Source organism: Rhinoderma darwinii, chromosome 2 (genome assembly GCF_050947455.1).
Source record: "Rhinoderma darwinii isolate aRhiDar2 chromosome 2, aRhiDar2.hap1, whole genome shotgun sequence".
NCBI classification, from domain to species: domain Eukaryota; kingdom Metazoa; phylum Chordata; class Amphibia; order Anura; family Rhinodermatidae; genus Rhinoderma; species Rhinoderma darwinii.
The window spans coordinates 400,711,280-400,736,300 of NC_134688.1; the positions used below are offsets into that span (position 1 = coordinate 400,711,280).

Consider the following 25,021-nt stretch of genomic DNA (forward strand, 5'->3'; position numbering starts at 1 on the left):
AATGGCCGCGGGCGAAAAACGGCGCGATAATTGCCGCGAAAATCGGCGTGCAGGGAGAGGAATATCTGCCTCAAAGTTCCAAACTGAATTTTGAGGCAGATATTCCTCCCCCAAAATACTCCGTGTGAACATAGCCTTAGAGCAGCCGCAATGTGCTTTAGACTCTGTACCCAGTTCTGTGGCCCCTTTATTTATGACAGCTAGGGTCCCACGTTACAGACCACCATCGATATTGTCTTTTATAACATGTCAGAAGACAAAATGCCATTGAAATTATGAGGGACAGAGTTTACAAATCTTTCTGTTCTGTCTTAAATACATGGACCCACATAAATAAAAAAAACCTTCGCAGCCAGTAAGATTCCAGGTCTCATTTTTCAGATGCCGGCATGATTGGTGACTGTGGGCAGCAGCTCTGTTTTCCTTTGCACTAGTTTAGATAAATCTTCCACTATGTGAAGCCCTCGACTATTACTGTAAATACTTTTATTCAGCACATAGTATGGTTAAAGGGGTTATGTGGGGACCGAAAAGTATTATTGGTGTACTCACTGCAGTATGTGAGTACACTGCTAATATACATTCCGGTCCCCCTCACGCTGATTATGAGGTTTTAATAGATTTTTATAGCGCTGGCGGGGACCAGAAGTCTAGTTGCACAGTCTTCCTTCATGGTGACCCGACTTCATCATGTGACTGGCCCCGCTGTACTGTATGTACAAGCAGTAGCGGTAGTACAGCGATTACATAGATTACAGCGGGGCCGGTCACATGACTGAGTCATGTCATCATGAAGGAAGACTGTGCAACTAGACTTCTGGTCCCCGCCAACGCTATAAAAATCTATTAAAATCTCATAATCAGCGTGACGGGGGACCGGAATGTATATTAGCGAGTGTACTCAAATACTGCAGTGAGTACACCAATAATACTTTTTGGTCCCCGCATAACCCCTTTAATGCTGCGGGCCGCATTTTCGGGCCGTGCTCTCAAACAAATTATGGGATCACGGCCCGTAAAAAACGGAAAGTAGGACATGCTCCATGGTTTTACGACACAGACACCTATCCATAGCGATACGGAAAGGTGTCCACGGCCAATAGAACCGGGCGGATCCGTAATTGCGGACCGTATTACGGTCCGCAATTACGAAGATTTTTTACGGTTGTGTGCATAGGGCCTTATAGTCTATTAAAATCTGTGCAACTAGACTTCCGGTCCCCCGCCAGCGCTATAAAAATCTATTAAAACCTCATAATCGTCGTGAGGGGGGACCGTAATGTGTATTAGCGGTGTACTCACATACTGCAGTGACTACACTGCTATTATTTTTCGGTTCCCACGTAAGTCCTTTCATTTGTTTGATTGTTATGTCATTTTGGGGATTGTGATGGTTGTAATGGCTTTCTTAAAAATAATACTACTACAGCTGTTCAAATTTCAATGCTGTCAAATGTTTCAATTTATTTTGCAGCTGATGTAGATGTTCCTAAACATCTCATACGTTAGTATTTGCTGAAGACGGTTTCCCTATAAAATTAAAAAGAAAAAGGAAACTAGACTTCACGTCTGTTTTTCTCTAGTGTGAAGTCTTTTGTTTTACTATGTTAGGCCTTGTTCACATCTGCGTTGGAGACTCCGTTAGGGGCCTCTGTTGCAGATCCTGTCGAAAATACCAGAAACCGTATTGCAGCATGCTGTGCTATTGTTTCTGGTAAAACTAGGGACAGCGCAACTAAACCTATTAAAGTCAATTTGTTCATTTGGCTGCCAGTGGTGAAATAACGGAAACAGCGACACAGGTGGGAACCCAGCCTTATAGATTACCCCAACCTTTTGTGGGTTGCCACTTTCAAATATCATGGCGTGCTCCCCAACTATCTGGGTGGGGGGCTTATTTAAATGGATGTTCCCAAGTGTATTGGGGCTAGGCTGTAAAGGAGTATACCCAAATCCTAAATGATCATCTATTTACTGAATAGGTGATAATTTTCTGATCACTGGGGGCCCGACTGCAGTGAGGAGGAGCTTGAATGGAGTGGCGGTTGAGAATGCGCCTTCCGCTCTATTCACTGTCTATTAGAATGACGGAAACAACAGAGTGCTGTACTCGGCTATTTCCGTCATTTCCATAGATTTTAAATGGAGCCGCAGCGTGGGTCACTCCATTCAATGTCCTCCTCACTGCGGTTGAGTAGTGAGGAGGAAAGGAGGGGTTCGGGATCCCCGTTCTCACGATCTGTGGGGTTCCCAGTGGTGATTTATGATTTTGGGAAAACCCCTTTAAATGTCTTTCGAATGGGGATTCATATATTGAGAGGTATTAGATGGTGTTGAGTTACACTGAATACAAATGGAAAACAGCCTAGTAAAAATAAATAAATCACTAAGTGATGTAGCGATTACCCTAGTGTTAACTGCCATTTATATGGTTTTAACCCTGGTACCAAATTCTAGTATTGCTATGACCTTCCTTGTGCCATGAGGGCACAATAGGATCTGAAGCTGCAAACAGCTAGGGAGCCATATACAAAACGCCTGAGAGCCATATGTCCGACCGCTTTTTTTAGTGCAGAAATTTTGCAGTGTTTTAGCAGGAGAAATTGACATGCTGCACATTGAAAATAATTACAGTACGTGAATTTCCACACGTCTATTGTGCAGGTTTTTTCTGCAGCGTGTTGATGAGAGTTGTTAAAATCGAATCCACTTTGCTGCTACTGTAATATGCTGCAGAATTTCCACGGATTCTGGGGACTTTTTCTTTTCTTCTAGCCCCTTCTATTCCTGAGATATCAGTGCTGTTAATTTTGCACCCAATTTGCAAATTTGGCCTTTGACTGTCAAATGGACAGTTAACACCGCTCACTTGGCAATGAGAAGTGAACCTTGTTGCTCTGACGACATCAAACCAGAGCAGCTTTAGAGCAGCTCATGTACTCACTGCCGCCCGTCGTGACCGTTAAAGGCCTAATTTGCATAACGGGAGGCAAAATTAATACCACTGAAATCTCAGGAGTGGTGGGGGCTAGAAAAAAAAAATAATTGTCCCGTGTAAAAGGGCCTTTAGGCTATATTCACACGACAGTTAAACAATAAACCTCTATGGGTGTATTCACATGGCTGTTATTTTAAAGGCCTGTGAACACTGGCTGTAAAAAAAATATAGAAAATGTTCTATTTGTGCCCGTTTTCACAACCCGTCAGTCAACATAGACGTCAATGGATCAATATTTAACGGCAGTTTTTCAGAAATTAATCCTTGTGACGGCCATTAAAAACATCCTGGCCCTCACAAGAGGGCCCCCCAGGCACAGCGCTACTTTAAACGCTGAGTCTGGGGAAGCCCCTGACATCACTGTCCATATATGGACAGTGATGTCAGGGCTTTCAAATATGGAGTCCACAGTCAGAGCATCGCAAGCACTCGGGTCGGGGGACTCCTGTCTTGGGAAAGCCCTTGATTAATGGACAGTGATGTTAGGTGTTTTGTAATGCGAGAATCCCTGGATTCTGCTCCTGAAGTGAGCCCCTGATGTTACTGTCCATATATGGACTGTGATGTCAGGGGCTCCTCCAGAAGTGGAATTCCTGCTCAGAGCGTTGCCGAGCTTTGAGACGTTAGGTGCTTTGAGATGCTGAAATACACAGACAGTGCGTGCGCAACGCTCTGGCAATGGATTCCACTCCTGGAGGGAGCACTTGGCTCCACTTTCCATATATGGACAGCGACATCAGGAGTTTCTCCAGGGGGCGGAATCTCCAGCCAGAGAGTGGCCGACGCTCTGGCCCGGGGATTCCGCTCCTGGAGGAGCCCCTGACATCACTGTCCATGTATGGACAGTGAAGCCGAGGACTCCCTCCAGGAGTGGAATCCATGGTCAGAGCGTTGCCAACGCTATGTCCGGGCGTTCTAGCATCTCAAATCTCCTACCGCCACTGTCCATATACGGAATCCCCGGCCAGAGCGTCGGCCACTCACTGGCATAAGATTCTGCCCCAGGAATATATATTGACAGTGACGTTACAGGATTTGAGACTGCGGAATCCCCGGCCAGAGCGTCTGTGTGTGGCACTACATACATGGGCACTGTGGCACTATTTATGTGGGCACTGCCACTTTATGTGGGCACTTTCTACAGTGGGCACCGTAGGCACAAACTATTTTTGGCACTATCTACCATGGGCACTGTGGCACTATTTTTATGGCACTATCTATAGGGGCATTGCGGCACTGTCTGCAGTGGTAACTGGCACCATCTATTTGGGCACTATACAGTGGGCAGTGTGGCACCATGTGGGCTCTATCTACAGTGGGCACTGTGGCACTATCTATGTGGGCACTGGCACTGTCTATGTGGGCACGATCTACAGTGGGCACTGGGGAACTATTTACAGGGGCATCGTGGCGCTATCTACATGGGCACTGTGGTGTTTTCAGGGGGTTGGTACCAAAAAAAACCCTGACAAATGAAATTCATCTGTTTTTCACGGCCTTAAGAAAAAAACTGATGACAAACTGCCATTAAAAACGGTCACACTGCCTGGAAAAGGATGACATTTTAGAGACACTGACGCAAAATGGCCATGAAAAACTGACAGCTGATCCGTGTGAATATTGCAGTGTATTTGCCTCAAAATTGTCCTTACATGAAATGATTTTCTGAGCAATCAGAGAGATCATGAGCAGTGTCAATAATAAATGGCCTTTATGAAGCACAACTTGAGACATGGCAGAATATAATTCCGTATGGGTCTATATGAAGAATTCTTGATGTGTACGCGATAACAATCCCTCAATACGCGCTAATGTTATTAAACAATCTCTGTATTAAAAAAAAATTGTGACTAGTTTGTCCTCTCCAGATAATCCCATCTCTGATGTCATAATGCAAATTATTCCTGGTAGATTATTAAATATGACCACTTTATGGCACAGCTCTGTACGGACTCTGTGTCCCTGAAGCGCCGTATTCTAGGGGCATCGGTATCAGATGAAGCTGTGTTTTTCTTGTGTATTCTCACTGAATCTGTTAGGGCTCATTCACACAAACTTGAATCTCATGATTTGCGCATTAATTTCTTTGGCAAAAAAAAAAGAAGTGCTTTGCGAGTGCGTGAAAAACGCATGCCACTCGCAAAGCACACTGTTGCATAACGCCACGTCCACGGACAGATTTACACACGTTTTTTATGCGCGTAAATCTGTCACACTCGTGTAAATGTAGCCTTAGAAAAATATCGCTATGGGGGGAAATTTATCAACAAGTTTATGCCACTTTAGTGGCGTAAAAAAGTTGCAAATTTTGCCACCCATCTGCTTTGCGCATAAATTTGCGGCTTTTTTCACTTCCACCAATTAAAAAAAATGTGTGGGGTTTATTGAAATGGCCGGGGTCACCTGCAGCCTGGCAAATTTACTGTCATTTATGCCAGAAATCGGGGTCAATTATAGTGGAAATCTACACCAACTCTTAGCAGTCGTAGATTTTAGTTTGTGGTGCACGAACCGCCCAAGATGCCACACATTTATTAAGAGGCATGCCCCAGCGCATCTTACCCCAGCGGGTGTGAAACGCCAGTCTTATTAAATCTGGGCCTATGTCCGAAGCACACCACTGTTCAGTATGGGCCCATAGGAGGCAGCAGGCATCGTATTACAGATCCGTAGTATGGCTGTGTGCGAGATGCCTTACTGGGATCCCATTTCATTGAATAGACCTAGATGCCTTAGGCCTCATGCACACGACCGTAGTGGTGTGCACGGCTGTGATTTGCAGCTCGGACGGCCGCGGAATGTCATCCGTGGGCCGTCCGCAAATCACGGGCCGTGCACATTCATTTCAATGAGCCCAAACGACGCCGAGTGATAATATTTAATGCTGCGTAAGCGATATGACCAGCCCGTGAACAAGCGTTTGCTCGTTCATCGACTGACCGTTTCCTTGTTTACACAGGGCAGCGATCAGGAACGAGTGTTCATACGCCCGATCATGTAATAGCCCCTTTAGTCCCCATGCACACGCTGCAGATTTTGTGCTTTTGCTGCGGAAACGATTCCATTTAAATGAAGGAACAGATTTTCAGTGGTAGACATTTCAGCAACACAGCCGGCAGCGTGTCCGGGGCCTTCGGTCTCATGTGTATTACGGACCGCAGAACGGTGTTGCGTACCATAATATGGTTCATATGTTCTCTAGCGTGTGCCATGTATTGTATGCCCGGCTTGCCTCTAGAGGTGATAGGGGTCCCATATACAGCATTGGACAGGGTATTATCTCTGAGACCCTGTAGAAGTCTTATACGACTGGATTCACATCACAAACGCGGTTGTACTTGACCCCTGACGCGAAGGCTACTACAAAATTTGGCGCAATGTTCATGCCTTATGTTCTACTCCGCCATGGAGGGGGGAGTGCGCCCATTTCCAATTATCGGCAGGTAAGGGTATCATATATTTTGGATCATCCTATGTCTACACTGCCTGTACTAGGAGGGAAGTGTTATCATGGGAGCTCCTCGTCCATGTGACTACTGCCAGATATTTCGCTAGTGCAGTGACCTCTGAATGCGAGTGGTGTGAGGGGAGCTCCTCTCTCTGCTCCTCCCTTGCTGCTCCGTATTGTAGCATTACACACAGGCTGCAGTTCCTCCCCTCAGGTCTGTGAGCCCGGGCGGGCGCACTCTCCAGTCTGTCTGTGACACAGGGCAGTGCAGCAGCAGCGGCCGCCTCCCCCAGGCATGGCACAGGGCTCTAGCTCACTATGGCAGCAGTGCGACAAAACACCCTGGACTTCCAGCTCGGTGGCACAGGTAAAGTGCATGGCAGTCTTCGGGTCACTGGGGGGAGGCTATGTAATAACGCAGCCCATGAATGAGGGGGCTGGGCTTGCTGCTTTCATTCCTCACTGTATTTTCGCCCATTCTATTGCTATGCAGATTCGATGCTCTGTATATCTCCTTGCCCCTGAAGGTGACAAGTGGGCGCACAGGAAGTTACAATATCCTTATGATGCAGCCAGTGCATGTGGGGGTGCTGCTGATCTGTATAGCCCTCCATGCCCTATATGTCTCTCTCTAGGGTTTATTTCATGGTTCGCGAATAACATAGAAGTGGTTCGGGCGGGCAAGACTTCTGCAGGGCCCCACAGCCGTCACATATCGTGCAGCGTAGACCGGACTGGCATGTCCTTTCACCTTCAGCGTATAGTGGCGCCTTATGTGTAATCCTGGAATAGACACGCCAGGCCCTCCGGTGTGTTGTTCTATATTATAATGTTTAGTGTCGCCGCCCGCATGACATTTCTGTGTCTCTTCCTTCTCGTGTGTGTTGTCATTGTGGGTCTCTAGTATATAGGCATGCTCTTTACTATTATAAATGACAATAGTTGATATGTAATACCAATGTTTTTCTTTTTTTCTTTACCAGAAAGGATAAACATTTAAAAAGTAAATAATCATGTTCGTCTGTAATAATCAAAGCAAATAATAAGCTGATCACTATTATTTCTATAACCAGCATGCAGATCGTGACCACACATTAGACTCTTTGTTGATAATGTCTTCTTACTGTCTGTGCGTTGAGAGGGAGAGCGCCCTATAAAGTCCACTTATCTGGAGGCTATAGCGATAGAGCTGATGTCAATCCCAGTATATAGATCCGATCACGAGCGTATACTTCAGCATTTCGCTCAGTGAGCTTCCTTCGTTCACCCATAAACCCATTAAGTACACTGAGGTTTTGGTCATGTCACTATGTGAATACCCCCTGTGCAGATTATTTACATGGTTTGTATTTGTCAATACTGTTTTTGCAAATAATAAACTATATACATGGACACACACCCCACCAATTTAAGTTGCCCAAAGGAATCAGGTTGTTTGTTCTAAGGGCCTCTGAAAAATAAAAGCTGAAACATGATTGGTTGCTATAGGCAACTACTACACTTTTTTTTTTTATTTGCACCAGTATTCATAAATCTCCTCTAAGTCCCTGTTCACACAGTGCAGATTTTGCATGCATTTTTTTAAAACCCAAACCCAGAATTGGATCTAAGAGAGCAGCAAATATATAAAGGTTATATATAAAGGTTATAAAATATATACAACGGCCGGGTAAGTATGAATTTCTTTTACTTTTACTACGGAAAGGGCTGCCCCTTCTCTCTATCCTGCACTGATAGAGAGAAGGGGCTGCCGATTAGTGCAATGCAATTTTGCAGCGAAAACGTGCCCGTAAATACTGGTGCAATACGGGTCGAATACGGGAGGAAAAAAAAATACGTTTGTGTGCATGAGTTAGTAGTTTTACCTAATAGCCGCTGTGTCTGTGAGTCCAGCCGTGTTTGTCCTGTACTTGTGCGTCCCCCTGTTGCTGAGCTATGCACCCCTTTATTTTGCCGCTTTTTCCGGAAATAAATGTATCGGTGTACGGACTCAATAGAAAGTCTATGAGCCCGTACACTGATACATCGGCTTTCCGGAAATAGCCGAACAGACACAAAGCGGCTCAGCGATCACACGAGCGCTTCAGCTGGTTCGTTCTAGCGATTGGTGGGGGTCTCAGTGCTCGGACCCCCACCAATCCAAACCTCTGACATGTCAGGGTATGTTCACACGGCCTATGTTCATAACTGCTACTGTAATATTCTGTGGAATATCTGCACAAAAAATAGGCACCCAAATTCTGCAGCAACTACGTAACGTGTGCAGGAGACCTTACGGGCCAGTGATTGTGCGAACGAGCGTTCCTACAAACGCTCGTCCCCAATGATTGCTCTGTGTACACAAGGTGGCCGATTGCGTCTTTTATGTGGCCAAAAAAATGGTCACTTATGGCAATAACATTTCCCCGGGTACACAAAGAATGTGCTGCCAACAAGATGTAAATGTATCGGGATGAACAATGGTATTCACTATCGTTTGTCCCTATACGTTTAGACTATTGCTCCATAATGAAGCTAAACGAGCGCCGATCAACGTGCTGTGTCGTCGACTGGCGCTTATTACCAGCCAGGAAATTTGCCCGCGTAAAACCACCCTTTGTCTCCTCCTGATTGCTGACGTGTATCGCCTATTGTCAGTGGAAATGTCCAATGAATTGCATTTGCTGATTCACTCCAAACCTATTTATCAGCATGGTCCATAAGGATTGACATGACTGTGATCACTAGTTCTCATCACACAGTGATATACTGTAGAAGAGGTAATAGATCTCCCTGTTTATTGCTCTATATCTGCTGAACTGTACATAACCTAGATTTCAGATGGGAAAGCTCTAGATCTACTCCCAGGAGGATGGTAAATGACGCTCCTACATGAATGCATAATGTGGCGGCCATTGCTGTTCTAAGAGGGACACGTGCATATTGCACATCCAATTTATTTAGCACATCCAATTTCAAGGCTTTAGATGGAAGGTTGATTTACCATGATGTAACATAAATACAATATCCGGGTTTATCACATCCTCAGTACCAGGATTTCTTTGTAGTCATCAGTATACAGCATGTAAATAGTCATCACATGGTTTCAGCCACCCTCATCATCTGTCTCTCTCATATAGGCAGCCAACATCTGATCGTTCAAAATGTATAATATTGATCAATGGGGAGACAAAGTCAATTTCATTTCAGGCCCTCTTCAGGCGCTTTTTGGCCTTCCATCGGAGATATACTTTGGGAGGATGAACGGACAAAATTTATCTCAATGTATGGCATACAATACGATTTATCGCCCAGGGACTATGGCCCTGGGGAAACTCCTGAAGTCACTATCCATGTATGGACAGTGTCGTCAGGAGATTCCCCAAGGCCGGAGTCCCCAGGCAGAGGTAGCATCGAGAATTGTCTTCCTGGGGACTCCGGCCCTGGGGAAGCATCTGATGTCCCTGTCCATATATGGACTAAAACATCAGGAACTTTCCCAGGGCCAGAGTTCCCCAGCAGAGCGGCTGTTCAGGAAGCTCCAGCGACATAACTGGCCATATATGGACAGTTATGTCACTGGAACTTCCTAACTTATACATTTAACATATACCGGTAACGGATGCCTAACAGTGGCAACCGTCACCCACAGGCTCTTGTATTTGGAAAAAGTATACCACGCAGTATACTAATTTTTTTTTTTTTTTGCGTTATCCCTCAGGATGAGATAGCGTAGTCTACAACACCATCCTTTAAAGAAAAAAAAAAAGGTATACCAGCTCGACAAAGCTTTAAAAGGACACACAGGGAGCTTTCCAGACGTACAAGATAAACGTAGTTCATAAACGGGATGTAAAGAAGGCCTCAAAGTGATTGTCGCTAGAAAGTCCTAAAACTCTGATTGGTAGGATTGTGGCTACTGGAATCTCAATAAAGTTTAAAAATAAAAAAGGCATTTTTCCAATGCAGCTTACCCATTGCACAGGTGACACTAATTCATGGCCACTCTACATGGCCCTAAATGAGAACTAACATTTATTTCAAAGTATAATTTTGGAGTTTTTAAGAAGTTACCGTATATGTTTTGTTGTGAAAATGTTTCCTAAATAGGCTGGGCCATACTGCGTCACCACTGCTATCAAATGGAGACAGCCTGCCTGATTACCCAGTATGTCTTATATACGACCCCTTGGTACCCCGGCCATACCGCTGTTCTCCCAGGAGTATTTGCAATAACAAAATACATTGGAGGAGATTGATTGATTAAGACTGACGTTTCATACGCTAGTCCTAAAGGGGTTCTCTGGGCATTGTTTAGGATAGGTCATCAATCTCAGATCGGTAGGGGTATGACTCCCAGCACCCCCACTAATCAGTTGATTGATGGGCCCGCGGCGTTCGTTGGCACATCGCTGGACACGTCTCGGATTGCAGCTAAATCCCATTCACTTGAATGAAACCGTAACAGCAATTCCAGGCACTTATTCTCTGAGATACATTTTAGACGTGAAGCTCATTGACTTTTTGAAATTTGGGATAAGGGAGGCTGATATTAAGAAAAGCTTTTTTGCCACATAAGACACGCGCTACACTGCAAAGTCTGCGTGCTGTACCTCTGAACAGTAATGGTGCTCCCCTTTAATTCTAGCAGTAAGACCACTGTACCTTTACACTTCGGCTCAATAACTGCTGTGTTCTGTAAGTTTATTTCATTACAGGTAACCTGTAGATCTTGAGGCAGAACCTGAGAACACATTTGGAGACATAGCAAGTTCTGGCAGCTGAATGAATGAGCTTATATTCTAGCGTCTTGTGAGATCCATTCAAACCCTCATTAAGCTCAGGGCTTGGCATTAGGTTGACTTTTTTTTTTTTTTTTTAAGGGACATCTTGTATCTCACCGTTTATTTGGAGACTTTTCAACAAAAACAGCACAGTAAAAAAATGCAGAGAACTCTTTTCTGTAGACACAAAAATGGTCTTCAAATTTGCATGATCATTTATATTCTTGGCAATTTTTAACTTCTAAAGGCGCAGTTCAACCACACAAAAAGTTTTTACATGCAGGAATTCTCATTTGTGATGACCTCCTGAATGCCGCTTGTGTACAGTTGCTGGAGTAACATGTACTTTTGTTAACCCTATGGGAACAATTTTTACACGGGTATTTGAAAGCAGGGGAAGATTGATTAACCCCAAAATTCAGTTAAAATAACATACGCTACCTTTGTTATAACTGATTAAGACGGCACTGTCAAGATGGATGGGAAACTCGAATTTTCCGTAATGGGAGCCGCTCTTGCGGAGTGGCTCTCTGTTTTGGCTCGTAGAGGGGCATCCTGTGCAGGGACCTCTCTCTATGATGTCCGCATTCCCTAATAGGGCATATGGACATGGATTGTCTCATGAAGACCCCTTTTCTGCCAAGGGTTTCTGGACATTTTGCACCTCTAGTAGTAGGACAAGTTAGTTTGACATGTACAAATATAACCTGTACACTAAGTATATATATATATACACACACTACCGTTCAAAAGTTTGGGGTAACCCAGACAATTTTGTGTTTTCCATGAAAACTCACACTTATATTTATCAGATGCGTTGCAAAATGACTAGAAAATATAGTCAAGACATTGACAAGGTTAGAAATAATGATTTTTATTTGAAATAATTTCTCCTTCAAACTTTGCTTTCGTCAAAGAATGCTCCATTTGCAGCAATTACAGCATTGCAGACCTTTGGCATTCTAGCTGTTAATTTGCTGAGGTAATTGGGAGAAATTTCACCCCATGCTTCCAGAAGCCCCTCCCACAAGTTGGATTGGCTTGATGGGCACTTCTTGCGTACGGTCAAGCTGCTCCCACAACAGCTCTATGGGGTTGAGATCTGGTGACTGCGCTGGCCACTCCATTACAGATAGAATACCAGCTGCCTGCTTCTTCCCTAAATAGTTCTTGCATCATTTGGAGGTGTGCTTTGGGTCATTGTCCTGTTGTAGGATGAAATTGGCTCCAATCAAGCGCTGTCCACAGGGTATGGCATGGCGTTGCAAAATGGAGTGATAGCCTTCCTTATTCAAAATCCCTGTTACCTTGTACAAATCTCCCACTTTACCAGCACCAAAGCAACCCCAGACCATCACATTACCTCCACCATGCTTGACAGATGGCGTCAGGCACTCTTCCAGCATCTTTTCAGTTGTTCTGCGTCTCACAAATGTTCTTCTGTGTGATCCAAACACCTCAAACTTCGATTCGTCTGTCCATAACACTTTTTTCCAATCTTCCTCTGTCCAATGTCTGTGTGCTTTTGCCCATATTAATCTTTTCCTTTTATTAGCCAGTCTCAGATATGGCTTTTTCTTTGCCACTCTGCCCTGAAGGCCAGCATCCCGGAGTCGCCTCTTCACTATAGACGTTGACACTGGCGTTTTGCGGGTACTATTTAATGAAGCTGCCAGTTGAGGACCTGTGAGGCGTCTATTTCTCAAACTAGAGACTCTAATGTACTTGTCTTGTTGCTCAGTTGTGCAGCGGGGCCTCCCACTTCTCTTTCTACTCTGGTTAGAGCCTGTGTGTGCTGTCCTCTGAAGGGAGTAGTACACACCGTTGTAGGAAATCTTCAGTTTCTTGGCAATTTCTCGCATGGAATAGCCTTAATTTCTAAGAATAAGAATAGACTGTCGAGTTTCACATGAAAGCTCTCTTTTTCTAGCCATTGTGAGAGTTTAATCGAACCCACAAATGTAATGCTCCAGATTCTCAACTATCTCAAAGGAAGGTCAGTTTTATAGCTCCTCTAAACAGCAAAACTGTTTACAGCGGTGCTAACATGATTGCACAATTGTTTTCTAATCATCCATTAGCCTTCTAACACAGTTAGCAAACACAATGTACCATTAGAACACTGGAGTGATGGTTGCTGGAAATGGGCCTCTATACACCTATGTAGATATTGCATTAAAAACCAGACGTTTGCAGCTAGAATAGTCATTTAGCACATTAACAATGTATAGAGTGTATTTCTGATTCATTTAATGTTACCTTCATTGAAAAAAAACTGTGCTTTTCTTTCAAAAATAAGGAAATTTCTAAGTGACCCTAAACTTTTGAACGGTAGTGTGTGTGTGTGTGTGTGTGTATATGTATATATATATATATTTATATATATATGCATTTTTTTTTTTTTTTAAAGTAGACCCCTGGCACATTACTTAAATGCTACCAAGCACTTTATAAACACATGTACCTTCATGCAGCTTTATGTCAAAGTGTATTTTTTTTTTTTTTGTACGACCCCCCCCCCCCAACCTTTAGACCAAGGTTTAAGCTGTTATGTACAGCTGACACCCACAGCGTATGGAGCGGGCTCAGCTTGTGAGCCCGCTCCATACTCCCCTTTCTAACTAAGACGTACATGTACGTCATTTGTCAGGGAAGGGGTTAAACTGGAGGTTTGGGAGCAGCAACCATGTCAATATAAAGGAATTAAACACCCCATAAAGTGGACGTACCCTCAAATCTTAATATTTCTCCTGAAAGCAGACCACCTGACGTTTACAGCCATGTCCGTCTTCATGCAACTTTGTAACAAATAGGAATTTAAAAAAATGCATAAAATCTTACGTTTGTGCTTCAAACTCACATCCAAGCAGAAGCTTATGCACAAAAACAATGAAAAAATAATTCATCAAGGTGTGCAGGGTTTTTATATACGACAAGCGTCTGCATCAACAAGAGCTAGTGCTCTCAAACATTCTGAAAGAGAGGACATGCAACAAACAGTTGGCCTTAATCCACAAATGCGAAAAAAGATATAGTGCACACCCCCAAACGGCTACTATGCTACCAAAAACACACAGCATGCCATGTATAAAAATACAACTTATTTATATGTAAAAACACCTTCAAGCAACTTTGCATCAAATAGTGGTTTTAAGAAAATATTACATGAAAATTCAACTTTGCAACTCTTACTCAAGCAGACACTTTATGCAAAAGAACTGTACTCTGCAACACACTATAAGATGTGAGGAGTTTGTACATACAACATATGTCTACCTGGCTGCCGCGACCATGACCACACGTATGACACAGCCAAATCAAACATGAATTCAAAACAAAAACAATCATACCTGCAAATACCCATATATTTTCTGAAAGTAGATACCTGCCACATTATAAAAATGGCACCTGTCACTTTACATTTATGGGCGCCTTCATGCAATTTTGCATCAAACCATATGGTTAAAAAATGCATAAAAAGCCAGTTTTTTGCTAAAAGTCTGTCCCACGCAGAGCCTGTGATACCCAACACCTCCTAAGAATAGAAGATGTACAGAGATCATACATGCCAGATATGCCTGTGTCTACATGCATATATTGTCACAAATTCACCAGAAGTACTGAATAGACGTAAAAAAATCAGCAATCAAGATCATGGTAAAAAGTCACGCAGTTGGCAAATGGTCTGGTTAGGTGCATGGGGTGATTCGATGCGCAACTGCTCCTCTCCTCTAGTAGAAAGAAAGACCCCCTCCCAAATGTGACAATCAAAGAACATGTATTCTCAGACGAGGATCTGCTGGACTAGCGGACATTTGTGTAAATACTGGAACTTGGCAATGTTCACTTTATTGTGCACTGGCCTATCTGACTTTTCTACATTTCCTGGAGAAAAGTTCCTGTATCACCCCCATTTGCACTCAAGTTAAATTGGAGACTATATATATATATATATATATATATATATATATATATATATGTGTGTGTGTATATAATTTCCCATTCCTCTATATGATCTCTAGCCCTAAGGCCTCATGCACACAAACGTGTTTTTGCGGCCACAATTCACCCACAAATGTGCGTGGGGAACTGCGGTCCCATTAATTTATATGGGCCCATGCACACGACCGTGGTTTCCACTTTCTGTGCATGGTCCGGGCTCATTGAAATTAATGTACGCTGCCATGTGCACGGTCCATGGTTAGCGGGTGTCTTGCGGATGAAACTCCAAGCCGCAAATCACGGGCCGTGCGCACCACTACGGTCGTGTGCATGAGGCCTTAACCATAATCTCAGATACCTAATCTATTGCGTTTAGTATATACCAATATATAGTACGGTCAGTAGATGAAAATGTGATTTCTGACCAACCAAAATCTTTTCTATTAGTCAGAAAATAACTAGACATTTTTCTTCAGCAATAATTGATGACTGTAGCATGTAACAGCTATTGCTAGAGAACTGGTCAGTAGATTTTACGCTAAAGATCAGGTACAGACAGTGTAAAATGCAGAAACTTTATTGATAAATGTTTTGTTTTGGCTTGATTTACCTGTCTTCGGGTTGTGGAGCCAACAAATGGCCTAGGCGCTGAAGGGTGATTACCTCCTCCTTTTTTTTTTTTTTTTTTTTTTTTTTTTTTTTTTACTCCTTTTTTTGTTAACCCCCACCTCTCCTCTACATGTGACAATGTGTAACGAAACTTTTAAAAACATTCGACGTGTCATTGTGACATGTCAGAAGTTTTGATCGGTGGTCATACGAGCTCTGAGACCCCCACTGATCGCTAATACAAAGCAGCAGTGTACTGGGTCATAGACCGCTGCAAGGAAAGCCGATCAGAAACGAAGCAGCACAACGCTCATCTGTGCACTCGGTTTAGCGATCAAAACTTCTGACCTGTCGATATGACATGTTAAAAGTTTAGTTACCCTTTAAAGAACAAATATGCTCTCTAGTTGATCAGGGAGGTGGTAACGTGAACAAACGATCGCGTTATTAATCCCCCCTGGATTCTTAAGCCATACGCAGACAGGCGCAAGATCAAAGATCATTCTCCTTTCCTTGCATGCTGGCAGCCCAACACCACTAACCTCCCCTCTACTCCTTCACACAGACGTCTAGAGATACGATCTTGGTCTTGTTTTAAGCCAGGATTTAGGCTGAGCTAGAGTGACTTTATTGCAAGAACATATCCGATGTTAGAGACGCCCTTGGCAGGGAAAGGGTTAAAAGTGCTTAGATGGCTGTAGACTTGAGATGGAAGTTCGTGTTTTTTGTTTGTAATACATTTTGGCCGCAATTCGTTAGTAACAAACTTCAGATCATCCCAAAAAATCCAACATGGCAGATAGCGAACAGTCAGTCTATTGAACAAATAAGTGTCCAACTGTCCCCTCGTGTCTAGGGCCAGCTCTAGAGATATGGAACAACTACTGTGATAAAAGCCAGATATGCTAAAACATTGTCACGTGGTTATATACATTAGTCTTACTTTTTTTTTTGTGTTTGACCGATTCATTATAAAATATAGGGGCAGATTGGCTAAGACTGGCGTTTTATACCCCAGTCTTAGGCCTCATGCACACGACCATATTTTTTCCCACCCGTAAATACTGGCGTAAATACGGGTCCGGTGTCACCCGTATTCCACCCGTATTTACGGGCACGTTTTTGGCGGCAAAATAGCACTGCACTAATCGGCAGCCCCTTCTCTCTATCAGTGCAGGATAGAGAGAAGGGACAGCCTTTTCTGTAATAAAAGTTAAAGAAATTCATACTTACCCGTCCGTTGTCTTGGTGACGCGTCCCTCTCTTCACATCCAGCCCGACATCCCTGGATGACGCGGCAGTCCATGTGACCGCTGCAGCCTGTGATTGACCTGTGATTGGCTGCAGCGGTCACATGGCCTGAAACGTCATCCAGGACGTCGGGCCGGATGTCGAGAGGGACGCGTCACCAAGGCAACGGGCGGGAGACCGGACTGGAGGAAGCAGGAAGTTCTCGGTAAGTATGAAAGTCTTTTATTTTTATTTTTTACAGGTTTATACTGATCGGTAGTCACTGTCCAGGGTGCTGAAAGAGTTACTGCCGATCAGTTAACTCTTTCAGCTCCCTGGACAGTGACTATTTACTGACGTCGCTTAGCAACGCTGCCGTAATGACGGGTGCACACATGTAGCCACCCGTCATTACGAGAGCTCCATAGACTTCTATTGACTGTCCGTGCCGTTATTACGGCCTGAAATAGGACATGTTCTATCTTTTTCAACGGCACGGGCACCTTCCCGTGAGAAAACGGGAAGGCACCCGTCGCCAATAGAAGTCTATGAGCCCGTTATTACGGGTCGTAATTACGACCCGTAATAACGGGAGTTTTTACGGTCGTGTGCATGAGGCCTTAGTTTGATGCCCACAGGAGTAATATGCGACTACTTTATTAAGAGGTGCTTCTTGTGCTGTCCGTGCGCCGTAAAGTAAAATCTACGGCAGCTACAAGCGGCTACAATTTCTGGCGTTCATACTAATAAATGTGAATGTGTCAGACTTCTGGTGGCCCCGTCCTTTCTGCTAAGCCCCGCCTACCTAAAAGTATCAGGAACGACTGAAAACGGTAACGAGTTGCAAATTATTGTGCAAAGAAAGCATGAACCATAATTTTCAATTTTTTGACGCTGGTGGCGTGAAATCTTTTCTTCATTTCCCGCCATTGTGTTTTTGTTCTATCAAGGAAAAAAATGGTTTTGCCTCAATTTTTTATGTCACAATTGATTGTCTTCACACTCAGACTTTCCTAATTAGAGGCATTTAGTAAATTCAAAACTTTAGGTTGTTCCAGGATAAAGAGCTTGGTCATCCAATGTAATCTTTGAATCCTGCTTTAAACAATATAACTGTATTATAAATTGGTCATGACACTAATGCTAAATGAAACAAATTTTTTTACATTTTAGGCTGGGTGCATGGCCAGCCTTAGGTACGTGCGACCAGTGCAGTCGCACAGAGCGCCGCCCGCAGCTCTGTAAGGGGGGCGCCACCAGGAGTACATGCCCCGTGCCATGGCCACTACTCGGGACGCCAGCAGGTCAGGTGCCACTCACTGCACCGACCTCATACTGGCTGCCCCGCGCCCCGGCCACCGCTTGTCCGCTCACCCTGTCCTGCGTCCTGAATGACGAGACAGGCGTTATGACATTATTCAGGACGCAAGGAGACACCGCGCTTCCAGGGCTGGTGGAGACACTGAGGGAACGTTTTCTCCAGGGCAGCTCCAGCAGGTAAGTCACTGACTGAATGTGGGAACTGATGGGGTTCTAAAAAGGGCAATAATGGCAAATGAACAGAGGATTCAGTGCCACCTTGGTGCCCATTTGCTACTTATTGCCCCTTTAGTGTCCTATTCCGTGTCCCCTTGATGCCCATTTTCCATTTTGTTGCCCCGGTATTGTTCTTCTGTGACAAAAGATGCTAAAGGCTACAGGGGCATCAAGGGGCCACCAAACAGAAGGACGCTAAAGGGGCAATAGGTGGCAAATGGGCACCATGGTGGCACTGAAAGGCACTAAAGTGTTAATAAATGTCAAATGGGCACAGAATTCAGTGCCTTCATAGTGCACATTTACCATTTGTTGTCCTTATAAACCCTGTTCAGATTATGTGAAAATCTATGTACACCTTTTGAAATGTATTTATTTATTTTTTTCTATAAAAATCTGTGTGTTTGGTGAAACTTTGTAATTACATTTAAGGCTTCGTTCACATCTGTGTCAGAGCTCTGTTCCGGCGTTCCATCTGAGCTTTCCGTCAGAACGGAGCCCTGACTGAAACAAATGGAAACCATAGGTTTCCGTTTGCATCACCATTGATTTCAATGGTGACGGATCCGGTGCAAATGGTTTGCGTTTGTCTCCGTTGTGCAAGGGTTCCGTCGTTTTGACGGAATCAATATCGTAGTCGACTACAGTATTGATTCAGTCAGGGTTCCGTTCTGACGGAAAGCTCAGATGGAACGCCTGAACGGAGCCCTGACGCACATGTGAACGGAGCCTTATTAAACAGGTCAGTGGGACTGACAGGTCCTGTGTATCGATGGTTTATAACTTAGATGTGATCGATAACAGGTGGATCCTGCGTGTCAGACACAGGGCCTGCTGACACTGAACCCGTCAGTCCCACTGGCCTGGACGGATTCAGGGCTCAGCGCTAGATACGGCTGCTCTGTATACAGAATTCAAAGCAGCTGTATCTCAAAAAGTTAAAATAGTTTTTAATAAAAAGTATTTATTTAGAAAGTTGCACAAAACACACTGATTTATTTAAAAAAGCCTTTGAAGTGGTTGTCCGGAATACAAATGAAACATTTTGTTGAAGCAGCAGGAGGAGTTAAAATAAAAAAAAGAACTTATAGTCCGCGCAGCCCCCCTCTCCCAGGTAGTGCCGAGCAGCCCCCCTCTCCCAGGTAGTGCCGCGCAGCCCCCCTCTCCCAGGTAGTGCCGCGCAGCCCCCCTCTCCCAGGTAGTGCCGCGCAGCCCCCCTCTCCCAGGTAGTGCCGCGCAGCCCCCCTCTCCCAGGTAGTGCCGCGCAGCCCCCCTCTCCCAGGTAGTGCCGCGCAGCCCCCCTCTCCCAGGTAGTGCCGCGCAGCCCCCCTCTCCCAGGTAGTGCCGCGCAGCCCCCCTCTCCCAGGTAGTGCCGCGCAGCCCCCCTCTCATATATGGACAGTGATGCCGTGACGAAGGCAACGTCAGCACCCGGCGGCAGAGTGGGCCCCCCAAGGGTAGTGGGCCCCGGCACTCGCCCGTGTTCGCCGGGTGCTGACGCCGGCCCTGGTAAGTATGGGCTGCTTTTTTATTTGAAGCCCTCCTCTCCTACTGCAACATAAAAAGTTTAAACCCGGGCAATCCCTTTAACCTCTTAACACTATCCGTGTATGTATGGCGGATGTGCATTCCAATAATATTGCCACTGTGTGTTATCTGTGGTGTTACATAGGACTGCAGGTGAAATTTACTACATTATCTGTACTCAGAGTTATCACTGTGTTATCTGTGGTGTTACGTAGGACTTCAGGGTTAGGGTATGTGTACACGACAACGCCAAATACGTCTGAAATTCAGGAACTGTTTTCTCCTGAAAACAGCTCCGTAATTTCAGACGTTTTTACAAGTGCACGCGTTTTTCGCTGCATCTTTTCCGGACGTAATTGGAGCTGGTTTTCATTGGAGTCAATGAAAAATGGCTCCAATTACGTCCCAAGAAGTGTCCTGCACTTCTTTGACACGGCCATAATTTTACGCGCCGTCTTTTGACAGCGACGCGTAAAATGACAGCTCGTCTGCACAGAACATCGTAAGACCCATTGCAAGCAATGGGCAGATGTTTGCCGACGTATTGGAGCCGTCTTTTCAGGCGTAATTCAAGGCGTAAAACACCTCCATTAGACCTCTGAAAAGAGGTCGTGTGCACACGCCCTCACACTACTACATTATCTGTACTCAGAGTTATCACTGTGTTATCTGTGGTGTTACATAGGACTGCAGGTAACACTACTACATTATTTGTAATCAGAGGGTTATCCCTGTTATCTGTGGTGTTACATAGGACTGCAGCTAACTATCTGTTCTGTCTATATGTGTGCCGGCGTGGGTATATTTGGGCCTGTATGTCCATATATCTACCTATATGTATTTGTATAAGACCCATTATGTGTGTGTGTATACATGCCGTGTGTGTGTGTGTGTGTGTGTGTGTGTGTATGTGGTTAATTTTTTTGTGGGGGGCAGCAATACAGAATCCCGCACAGGGCGCCATCCAACCTAAGGCCGGCCCTGGCTGGGTGTATTTATTTTTGACCATATTTGGCAGGCTGATGTGAAATTGAATTTATTTTTTGTTAGTTCTTTCTGATGGAAAGCAGCCAAAGCATTTAAATAGAACAATGCTGGCGTGAACTTATCATTTGCATGATATACATGTTGCTAGTTCATTGCTGACATGCTTATCTGAAGTTCTCTTTCCACAAGTTCCCACGCTTGACTTTTAGCTGAACTTTCTCAAAGGTGGTCTGATGTCGCATGGTGACTGCAGATCTGTTATGTGCGCCGTATTGGGTGAGTCGCATGCGGAAGATTTGATTGAATTTTGTTGAAAATCAGTTCCATTCTTCTGAATTGGGATGTTTCTGCATGTGACTGCACCCTTAGGCCGTGTTCCCATGGGTCGGATACGCTGCGTAAAAACTGTGCAGCGTATCCGACCTGGAACCCGCAGCTCCTTCACATGGTGGTGCGTTTTTTCAAACAGGATTTCCGCCGCGGAATGCAGCGCTGGGGTGAGAAAAAAAACCAACCAAACTTACCCCCTCTCACTTTTCTGTGCGTAGTCCAGCCTCCCAAGATGCGGCGGTCACATGGTATGAAACGTCATCCCAGGAGGCAAGACTGCAGGAAGGAGAGCATTCTGGGTAAGTATGAGTTATTATATTTTTTCTTGAGTCGCTTTGCGTTCTGTTGCAGATTTTGCATCCCCATTGAATTCAACGGGGAAAACCCGCACCAGAAACTTAAAACGCAGCATAAATTGTCATGTCGCTGATTTAAATGCCGCACCGCAGGTCAATTTATTATCGTTTACGCTGTGATTTTTAATTTTTTTTTTCCCCAGCGTTGGCATGAGATTTTCTAAGGGTATGTTCACACGTAGTGTTTTCAGCCGTTTTTTCGGGCCGTAAACGTCCAGAAAAATGGCTGAAAAATCGGAATCAGAACGCCTCCAAACATCTGCCCATTGATTTCAATGGGAAATATCGCGTTCCGTTCCAACAGGGGCATTTTTTTTTTTTTACGCGGCCGTTTTTCAAAACAGCGGTGTAAAAAAAACACCCGCGAAAAAGAAGTGCATGTCATTTCTTGAGCCGTTTTTGGAGCCGTTTTTCATTGACTCCATAGAAAAACTTGTAAAAAAACGCAGCAAAAAAAGGGAGTTGATTAAAAAACGTCTGAAAATCAGGAGCTGTTTTCCCTTGAAAACAACTCCGTATTTTCAGACGTTTTTTGCTTAGTGTGTGAACATACCCTAACTCTCATCCACTTGGCTGCTACTTTAAATGCTGCGCAATTTCCTCACAGTATTCCGTTGAGGATATTCCACAGCGTTTACGCTACTTGGGAACCCGGCCGTGGGCTCTGTTCGCACAGTGTTGATACGTTCCGTAAAAGCACACAGCCTATCCGCCCTGTGTGCCACAGGGAGTTCCGGACGAAAAACCACACCAAATTGTGGTGCAGTTTTTCGTCCGGAATGTCCCCTGTGGAAAACTGCATATAAAAAACGGATACTTCCCATGGCGACACGTCCCTCCGATGTCATGACACTCTGCAGCCCTGGGATGGCGTTTCATCCCATGCGACTGCTGCAACCTGTGATTGGCTGCAGCGGTCACATGGGATGAAACGTTATCCCAGGAGGCCGGTCTGGACGAAAAAACACAGGCTTCTGGGTAAGTATATGATTTTTCTCTTTTTCTGAGTTGCGTTTTTTGCGGTGGAATCGCTGCCACAAAAAGCACATCTGCTATTTTTTGCGCTACAAATAAGCAGCGTTTACACAAATACAATTGACATGCTGCAGATTAGAAAACCGCACCGCATGTCCATTTCTGAGCGTTTATTCCGCTCAACATTTACGCAGTGTGTGGATGAGTTTTGTTCAAATCTCATCCACACTGCTGTTACTGTATTAAAGAGGCTCTGTCACCACATTATAAGTGCCCTATCTCCTACATAAGGGGAACGGCGCTATAATGTAGGTGACAGCAGTGCTTTTTATTTAGAAAAACTATCTATTTTTACCGCTTTATTAGCGATTTTTAGCTTTATGCTAATGAGTTTCTTAATGCCCAAGTGGGCGTGTTTTTACTTTAGACCAAGTGAGCGTTGTACAGAGGAGTGTATCAGTGTATGACGCTGATTGGTTACTGATTGGTCAGCGTCATACACTCCTCTGTACAACGCTCACTTGGTCTAAAGTAAAAACACGCCCACTTGGGCATTAAGAAACTCATTAGCATAAAGCTAAAAATCGCTCATAAAGTGGTTTAAAATAGATCGTTTTTCTAAATAAAAAGCACTACGGTCACCTACATTATAGCTCTGATCTCCTTATATAGGAGATAGGGCCCTTATAATGTGGTGACAGAGCCTCTTTAAGATGCAGATTTTTCGCAACAAAATCCATTGCGGAAAATCCGCAGTATTTACGCTGCGTGTAAACTGACCCTTAAAGAGGACCTGTCACCTCTCCTAACATGTCTGTTTTAATAAATTGTGTTCCTCATAAAATAACAATTCTGCAGCATCTTTTCTTAGAACTCTGCTTTGTGCCGTTCCTCTGTTGTTCCTCCTAGAAATGCATGAATAAGTTGACAACTTGCCATTTCCCTTGTTATAGGGGCGTGTCCCTACACAGTCACTCTGTCGGCACTGATAGGACATTGTCAGTCTGTGTAGGAACTGGTAACGCCCTGTTTTTGGAAGAAATCAGTCATGTTAATCTAATCCAGGACTACCCCTTTAAGTAGCCAATTAATTTGGTTTATTTTTATTATTTTTAATGAAGGAAATAAGAGGTTCTAGAAAAAAAAACTGTATGACCTCGGGAAAAATGTACAATCTCCATGCAGAATGTACGAATGGAATTTATGACCCTCGTGTGGCACAGCTGCGTTATGCCCCTTCACCTGTATTAAAGATAAAGGAACTGCTGTAACAAGTTAATTGATAGTTGGCACCTTTCCCACATATGACAGTGTACTCCTAATTATTATGTTATGCTGGCGAATATGGTGAGAAGATGACCTGTATCTGCACTATTGGTCTCGCTATATTGTTGTTTTTAATATCAAGGCTGCAATGATGTTGGCATTTCCTGAGGATCTAAGCCAAATGTGACAACAATGACATGTATGAGTCTAGACCTAGATCTACAAACTGCAGGCCCTTAAAGAGAACCTTTCACCTTCCCATACATGTGCAGTATGTAATGGGCAGGACTGCACAAACCCTGGGCCACTTTTACATTTTACATCTAACGTCGTAAGTTTTTTTGGTGCTGATTTTGATGTGGAAAACGCGTCGGAATCAGCACCAATATACAGCCGATATTGTGTTTTTTTTCCCGGGCGGCTGGAAGGCAGAAAAAGCGTTTTACGCCCGCGTCCCTCAATGGTCTTAGGCGAAAAACACGGCAAAAAAGTACAGACAGGTCAAAATCTGCAGATTTTTTTCTGCCTACAAAATGCTCCGTGTACAGGTTGTCCGACCAAAGATCGCTATGTCCCATAGCCTACACCACAAGTAATGAAAGTCAATGTGGTCGCGTTGCGATCTGCAAGTAACTGCGACACGACCGTTCGGATATCTTGCAACTGTCATGTTGTGGCAACTTGTGTGTTGCGACACAAGCACATTGACTGTTATTACATGCAATGTAGGCTACGGGACATAGCGATCTTTGGCTGGTCGACCGGTGTCGTGCGTGGCCAAAGTCGCCGTGTAGCAGATAGACATATTTATTTCTAGAGAGAATTTTTATTGGGAAAAAAAAAGTTTTCTTTTTTGTTACATTATTCTTCTCCCTCTCTGGCAAACTGCCAGAGACAGAGAAGATGCAACTGGTGATCGCTGTGACAGGTCATCACAGCGATTACCTGACCAGAGGCCACTCTGAAGCTCGGTGATACAGCTGTCTCTAGACAGCTGTATCATGGAGCTCCTTACCGTCGGCACAGGCTGTCACAGCGTTCACATAGCTGAGCT

The 25,021-nt window shown here is 44.4% G+C and overlaps 1 protein-coding gene across 1 annotated transcript in view; it reads left to right on the forward strand.

Annotated features, from left to right (window-relative positions):
* Window positions 1-6,622: 6,622 nt before the first annotated feature.
* SMS (spermine synthase) overlaps window positions 6,623-25,021 on the forward strand; it is a 168,785-nt gene continuing 150,386 nt past the window's right edge. Inside the window, exon 1 of the mRNA XM_075854047.1 lies at window positions 6,623-6,813. Within this exon, the coding sequence (XP_075710162.1) occupies window positions 6,765-6,813 (49 nt within the window). The 5' untranslated portion in view covers window positions 6,623-6,764. The remainder of the gene's footprint in view (window positions 6,814-25,021) is intronic.